The sequence below is a fragment of the Pimephales promelas genome, chromosome 5, assembly GCF_988280905.1.
Source record: "Pimephales promelas chromosome 5, fPimPro1.hap1.1, whole genome shotgun sequence".
NCBI lineage: Eukaryota > Metazoa > Chordata > Actinopteri > Cypriniformes > Leuciscidae > Pimephales > Pimephales promelas.
Genome location: NC_142773.1, coordinates 4,792,284 through 4,800,600, shown reverse-complemented (window position 1 = coordinate 4,800,600; position 8,317 = coordinate 4,792,284). Strand labels below are relative to the sequence as shown.

The following is an 8,317-nucleotide window of genomic DNA, read 5'->3' as shown; positions in this document are numbered from 1 at the left end:
TCCACTCCAGCAAGATAGTCATTTTATGCAAATCATAGACCTTTATGCTTTATCTACAAATAAAGTATAATATTGGGAACATTGATCTTGAAGAGAGTGTCGTCGTGTTACTGTCGCAACCAAACGAGACGCGCTGTGTGAATGCTGAATGGAGAATGACTGAGGCGAGATGAATTTCCGTTAACTTTAACTTAGAGACTAACATATTAATTTTACCACACATTATGCTATTGAATGACTTTAGAAGTCTTGGAATATAGTGTGAAAACTTGATTGTGCTTTACAAAGTTTTTTATGCCTTTAGTGGGGCTTAACAAAATAACACAATATGCAGAATGTCGGACGTCACTGAAAAGCTGCAGCCGTGGCGGGAGGATTTTAAGTGTGGCGGCCCGCCACGGGAGAATGAATGTAGCGGAAACACTGGGTGTCCTCCTGTTGAAAAGAACAACGATCACATGTTAAGTTAAAATGTTTATGTAACTGAAGTTAAAGTTAGTCAACACTTAAAAAACAAAAACAAACAAACAATACATGCTAGTGATGCATACAGGTGAGCAGAAAAATACGTTTCATCGGTGGTAAGGGTTATGTGAGCTGGGTCAATAGCCATCCTGTCGTGATCTGTCTCTGGGTCACTCTGGTACGCCTTATCCTCCTCATCAAGGTCAGTTTGGCCTGGCTGAACCACCTCCTCCTCTGGGCTGGGTCCATCCTTTGACAGGTCACCAATTGAGAAGGCACCAGATTCACCCGTGCTTTGGTTGAATAGATATTCCGAACCAAACAGCTCATTGGACGTCACAGCAGCAGGGGTGCGAAAATTGTCCTCTACAGCCTCTCCAAACAACTTCCGGCATCGGGTGTTGAGGCGTTCGATTAGAGGTGCAGAGTAGGTTCTGTGAATGCGCCCTTTGCCACCAAACACCGCGTCGGAACTGCGATCTGAGTTCCATCGAGCGATTCCACTAATCAAGTAAACCTGATAGGGACGTGCAGCACAGTGGGGACCTTGGAATGACAGAGAAGGACATAGACAGACAAACAAAGCAAAGACGACTTTGATTAGATGATTTTTTATTAATTTATTTGCAACCCAAAGCAGTGTTTTATCGGCAGTATATCAAGGAAGAATGCTACAAAAAGCATGATGGATAGCACAGCAGACTGTGGATGGATGGCACAACAGACTGTCAGGGGAGTACGATAGGTGTATGTGCTACTTCTTGTACCTGGTATCATGTGAGGAAGAACTTTGTGGAATCCCTCCAAACTGTTGCTTCCACGCAGACACTTGTAGTAGGGAACATCCACCCCATTGATGCTGGTGCTACGCACCACCCTGTACATACTCATCTCTGGAGGATCTTGTATGCACTCAAGGTGACGCTGCTGGCCTTCCCACACACTATCTATTGCTTCTGTAAAGAAATAAGAGCAAATATTTAAGCATTATACGGTGTCAACACAGTACATGATAACCATAATAACTTCCCCATACACGCTATGTGTTTATAATACACGCCAACAGTGGATTACAATATATAGATCATATAGTTTACCTGTGCCTCAAATGCCTTGTGCTGTGTTTTCAATATGGAAAATGCTTGTAAAAATGTTTTTAAATGTTTGCATCAGATTACTTACCTGCTGACTTGAAGAGGGGGATTCCACTTTCATCCAGCCCCGCCGGACCTTTCAGCTCATCAATGGCTGTCTGGACAAGAAGTAAAGTCTCCTGAACCCCAATCGTGACTCTACGAACATGGTGCTTCAGCTGCTCCCGCACCACGTAGAGTCGCACCATGTCTTCATCGGTCACCGCGTCATAAGCCGGGTCCTTTGCTCGGACCGCCTTAATGAGAAGCTCCAGGTCTGCGCGGTTGTAGGCCAGCACGGCTCCTGCTAGGGCAGACTTGAAGACTGCGTATTTGGAGTGGCTCTCGGTACGGATGGCTGCATCGAAGCGATGTATCCAATGAAATATATCTAAACGCACAACCATACCCTTGTCCACCCACGTATGGAACAAGGTCTCCAAAGCGGTCGGGCCTTGTGCGCGACAGCACCCACGGTCAACGTATAGGATATGAGAGACAGGTTGATTGGCCTGCTCGAATCTCTCCATCACCCCCTGGCACATGGGTCTCAGAGACTCTGTGGATTCTTCACAGGTAAGAACAAATGAGACAATCTGAGATTGCTCATTTCCTATACTTGTAAACCACTCCGCTGAGCCTTTGCCCTCTCCACTCAGCTTCTTAACCACCTGCGAGTCACAGGGAACACCATTCCAGATTGAAATTTTACATTCTGTATTTTCTGTAAGTGTATGCCTATTCAAAAATGTTTAACTTCTCTATTTTTTGTTTTTTATACAAGCGGCTAAATCTATTCTCTTCATTATTAGTCTTTCTTTATTACATGTTGTCTGCACTATGTTTGTACTTCTGTACTGTAAGCTCCTAACACCAAGACAAATTCCTTGTGTGTGCAAACACACTTGACAATAAAGCTTTCTCTGAATCTGATTCTAAATGTCACTTTTTGTGTGTTTACAGAAGAAAGAAGGTGGTCATACAGGTTTGGCTAGTGGAGTAAATGATGAATGATGTAAGTGATGATGTTCTAAAATATGTTGTATACACAATATATTGCTTTATGTACCTTTTTAGTAGAGTCCATTTTAAGCACGGTCCCAAATGTGGAGAGAATCTGGGTCCTATAATCCTGTACGTTCTTGGCCTCTGCCAGCAGGAAGGCATAACGGAGCAGACGAGCAGAGGGAAGCTCTCTTTGAGGAGGTGGAGCCTCAAAAGTGTGCCCCAAGGCTGGCACGATCCCCCCAGGCTTCACCAGAGTCATCAAGAGGGTGGTATACAGATCCTTCCTGTGGAGATAGTCTTCCATGTGGTTCTCTTGAATCTTGTGTTACCCTCGGTCCGGTCCCTCAAAAGCTGCACGATGTTCTTGTCCACACCACGTCTATAAAGTTTGATAATCAGCATGTTAACCGAGATGTAATTGCTGTTACAAGAGGACACCAGCTATTTTTCAGTATTCTTACCTAAATGTGAGAATGGCTGGGAACATGGCTTGGTGAGCCTCGCTGAGTTGGCAGAGGATAGCATTATCCCATGCTAACCAACGACCCACCTTTCCACCTTCACCTTTCCTGCCCACTTTACTGCATGGTCCACAGCAAAGGACCTCTGTCAACATGGTGTACCAATTGGACACATCGCAGATGTGACGAACCTGCAATAGCAGTAGAACATTGTTATTTGAACCTTGAATGTGTTTACATGAAAATCAATGTTGTAAAAATCTACTGTTGAACTGACACTCGAGTAATAACAACAACCAATCCAATTACAGACATGTCGAACCTTTGTGTGGTAGCCAGACTTGTAGAGGTGAACGTCCTTTCCTCTACCCACGCATTCTTCACCACGGGGGCACTTCAGCGAGTATCTCCATACCCCAACAGGCCACCAGACAAAGATGCGGCTCCGAAAGAAGAGGTTTGGTGATGGGACAGCGCCACTAACGTAGCCTGGAGGATCAGGAGGGTAGAACCACATCCGGTCTCACTTCATTACCCGTCGCCTCTCGCCACTTCATTACCCTCTCTCTGTGTCGTCCTTCACCCACGAGAGGTCCGCTGGAGAAATGCAATTAGCATTTTCCCATAGGCGTACCCAACCCTCAAGCTCAACCTGCATCAACACAGTAAATCACTATAATAATAAAAATTAATGTTGGATAATTTTTCACATGAAATGAATTACTCACAGGGGAGTCATTCAGACATGGTTCTCCCGAAGAAGACTTCTGACTCAGATGGCATGAAATATGAAATATGCCGGTGGGAATGGAGGTCTGTGACGTGGCAGTGGAAAGGACAGTGCACGTGGACATAGCAGGCGGCATGGCAATGGCCGTCTCTGATGTGGACGTGGCTGTGGACACAGGAGCAGATGTGGATATGGCTGTGGAGTCGGACGCAGCAGCAGATGTGGATGTGGCTGTGGACGCAGCAGCAGATGTGGATGTGGCTGTGGACGCAGCAGCAGATGTGGGCGTGAACGATTGTGATGTAGACTCAGATCGAATCACCTCTAATATATGGCTGTCGTCCAGCCATGAAGGATCATTGCTGGGAGATTTTGACTGTGCATTAAACAGACTTTTAGGTTACACTTTATTTTGATTGTCACTTTAGACATTCAACTAATTATAAGTAACTTTTCAACTACATGTCAACTAACTCACATTAGAGTATTAGTATATTATAGTAGACTGTCAGTAGACTGATAGGTTATGGTTAGGTGTTAAGGTTCGGGTTAGGACAATAAGTCTACTTGTAGTTGCCAAGTTACTTATAGTCAGTTGAATGTCTGTTGGGGCAGTGCCGATCCTGACCTCCCTGGGGCCCTAAGCAAAATTCTGCTAAGGGGCCCTCTACCTGACCCGTGACGCCGTGACGTGAGCTATGTAAACCATTTGCCAATGCTACACAGTCACACCTGACACTCAGTGCTCCAAATACAATCCTCCCTCCTTTAAACAAAACAGTCAAAGAACAGAATGAGGTTCAAACAAACAATATTTATTGAATATTGAATTGAGTATTTTCCATAGAATATTAAGATAACAAGTGAATATTATTAAGTAAGTGAAAATTAACGTAAACATAAATAAGAATAACATAATAAATTATAACCCTGAGCTTTGGCTTTTGGGATTAACTTTTGTTCTCTTGTGTTTTTTTTTTTTATTATGCATGTTGAAGCAATTTTTGATTTATGGTAATTATTTACTGAGGGATGTGCATCCATATTGACCAGTATGTCCAGCTAATCAACATTTTAAATTCAATATATATCAATAGTCAATCAATGTCAAATTGTCAATATTGCTTTCCATTTTGCATAATTAGTGCTGCTGCAGTTGTTTAGAATGTTTAACTACACATTGACTGAGACTAATCAGTGTCTTGTTTTAAAAGTATGTATGTACAATGTGTACTTTAATGATGAGTGCCATCATTTCCCGCCCATATATTGTACAGTATGTCCACATATATTTCTGCTTGAAAAAATGCGCGTTTCATTTCGTGCACGCGCATATGAACGCATGATAGCATAATAACACATGCGATCATCTTTTCCGAGCTGCAGTAAACAAACACCGTTGCACAACTTGCACTTTGTTGTTTATCAAAAACAAACGTAATAAATAATTGTATTTTACTCTCACTTTTGTCAGTCAGGCACAAAGAGAAGTGATGCAAGAGATGCACTGCCTGTCTGCCCAGCTAGGTTAGCAAGACCGAAAAAAACACAATAGAAATGTAAACTTAACTTTACTTTGCTGACTGACAGCAAATTTGGAGAGGAGGCAACACAAGTTTACCTGAATGTTGTTCCCGCAATTCACTCTCATGTTTTTTCTTCTTCCTCTTATCGTGACCAGAGGGATAGTTTCGCTTCATTTTGTCAACATTAATTGACGCGCTATGACATGAGGAGGGGGAGGCGGGGCCTTGAGTAATTTGCGGGGCCCTACGCAGCTTGCGTAGTGAGCGTATAGGGCGGATCGGCTCTGTGTTGGGGGACCAACAAAATAAAGTGTTAGCAGATATTAAGCAGACAGTCTACTAATACTCTAATGACAGTTAGTTGATATGTAGTTGAAAAGTTACTTGTCTAAAGTAGAATGTCTTAGTAGAATGTCTAAAGTGGACTATCGAAATAAAGTGTTACCGACTTTTAAATTACACATGTCTTGCATAAAGAAAAAACTTTTTTTCGTTTGTTTGCTGATATGTATTCATAATAAAAAAATGTTTTCATTGCAGGCCACTTACTTGGTTATCCTTGTCATAAATGTACATCCTAAACCTTTTCATCTGAACACTGGTGATGTGTGTTACAGGTGTATGCAGCCACCGGCAGACAGAGCTGTGTGCCTTCTTGATCATATCCCTCTGACTGCTGCTGAAGTCGTGTGGCCTGTCATTCTGGGCAGAATGCTGGCAGTAGAGCTCCCACATCTCCTTAAAGGTGTGATTTTCAAACCCTTTTTGCCCATATATACAGTATTCGATGTTGGCCTCCAGGACGATGGATATTTGAGGGAAGCTCTCAGCGTACTCTGCAAGGAAGTCCTTTATCCAGTGATGGTTAATCTTCTTAGGTTTCTTGGCAAGGTCTTCTCTGTGCCTGTCGACCAAACTGCAATTACACATATTATTTAAATTCAGCTGGTAAAAACTGCACACTGAAAACATAATTATACATAAAAACAATACTTACTACTTAATGTAGTAAGTCATCATTTTCCACAAGCCAGTGGAACGGAGCATTAAGGTACTGACCAAATGGCACCACCAGCTTCCCCAGGCACTGCTGCCGTGATGGTGCTGCTGAGATCCCTCCTGCACGAAGGAGCTTTTTCGCTTGGGCCAAGGCGGTGGACTCGTCTAGCAGCTGTGCAGGTGGCAGAGGGAAGCTCAGCCTTCTCTCTCTATAGGCACGGGCCTCCTTCGTTGCCATTATTACAGCCTGCTGACAATCCAGTGGAGCACTTGGATTTACAACCCGGATCACTGGACTTGCCATGTCAATGTTTGCTGAAATTGAAATATGCATATTGTGAAAGATAACATGTGGACATCCAGTTTTAAATGTGAGGTAGTTAAAGTATTGATAACTTTAATAATGGGACAATTTAGTAATGCAACAATACAATTACAATAAAATGCTATTTTGCTTTTATCACTAGCTAAAAGGCATCAAAATGCATAAGTATGAATGGCTGATTAATGTTGGTTCTTGTATTCATATTTAAATAAATATTCATTCATAAAAGTTTGTTTCACTGTCTTATCAACTTAATGTTGTCGGCCATGTGGTTAAATGCTGCTTGTGAATATGCTGAGCCAGACATCAAATGCCTGTATAATCTATATACATTAAATTCTGCTTGTCAATTTGACCAAAGTCATCTTCATCAACTCATTCTGAAATGCTGGCATGCCAAACAAGTGCCACAAGATTTCAAAGATGCAACGATCACCACTCTTTATAAGAACAAAGGTGATCGTGGTGACTGTAACAATTATCGAGGTATTTCATTGCTGTCTGTCACTGGCAAAGTACTTGCTCGTATTCTACTGAAACGCTTGCAGGAAATCGCTGAAGATACATATCCAGAATCGCAGTGCGGGTTCCGACCACAGCGATCAACCACTGATATGATATTTGCTGTCCGACAACTACAGGAGAAGTCACGAGAGCAGTGGCAACCGCTTTACATGGCTTTTGTTGACCTAACAAAAGCTTTTGACTACGTGGACAGAAAATCTCTTTTCCAGGTCCTTGAGAAAGCTGGCTGTCCACCTACTCTACTCTTACTGATTCAGTCATTTCATGACGGTATGCTGGGTAGGGTGAAGTTTGACGGTGAGCTGTCTGGTACGTTTCCCATCAAACGAGGTGTAAAACAGGGCTGTGTATTAGCGCCTACACTGTTTGGTATTTACTTCTCATATGTAGTCAAAAGAGCATACGAAGACCTGGACAACAACACTGGTGTCTCTCTATTGTCACGAAACGATGGTGATTTCTTCCATCTGTCTCGTTTTAAAGCTAAAACAAAGACCCAGCAATTTGTTGTGCGTGAACTACTCTACGCTGATGATGCTGCTTTATGCGCGTCATCTCCAGATCAGCTTCAAATCCTGATAGATCGATTAGCCGAATCATGTGACAAATTCGGACTCACCATTAGCCTGAAAAAGACTGTTACAATGTCACATGCCCATGACTCTCATACATTTACAATCAATGAGACCCCACTTAAAGAAGTTGAAAATTTCATTTATTTGGGTTCTACAATAACTCGAAATGCAACACTTGATCTTGAATTGGGTACCAGAATTGGTAAAGCAGCTTCTACCTTCGGAAGACTCACTAAACGAGTTTGGCGGAATAAGTACCTGTCTGTCCGAACTAAAGTCAGAATCTATGAAGCCTGTGTTCTGAGCATTCTCCTCTACGGAGCAGAAAGCTGGCCAACCTATCGCCCACAAGAAAGTAGACTCAGTGCTTTTCACACCAGAAACCTGCGGTTCATCATAGGAAAAACCTGGGAAGACAAGATGACAAACGAGGAACTCTTTAAGATAACTAATTCAGGACCTCTATCATCTAGGCTCAAATTTATTCGTCTTAGATGGGCAGGACATGTAAACAGAATGCCACCTTCCCGCATCCCTCATTCTATCCTCCATGGCGTTCTGGAAGAGGGA

The 8,317-nt window shown here is 42.7% G+C and overlaps 1 protein-coding gene across 1 annotated transcript; it reads right to left on the bottom strand.

The window, feature by feature from the left end:
- Positions 1-3,623: 3,623 nt before the first annotated feature.
- Positions 3,624-6,276, bottom strand: LOC148980465 (uncharacterized). Its single transcript, XM_089130732.1, has 3 exons — positions 5,873-6,276; positions 3,796-4,173; positions 3,624-3,719 (listed from the first exon to the last, which is right to left on the bottom strand). Exons 1-3 carry the CDS (start codon positions 6,251-6,253, stop codon positions 3,624-3,626), a joined length of 855 nt encoding a protein of 284 aa, XP_088986858.1. The 5' UTR covers positions 6,254-6,276.
- Between the last annotated feature and the right edge of the window lie 2,041 nt (positions 6,277-8,317).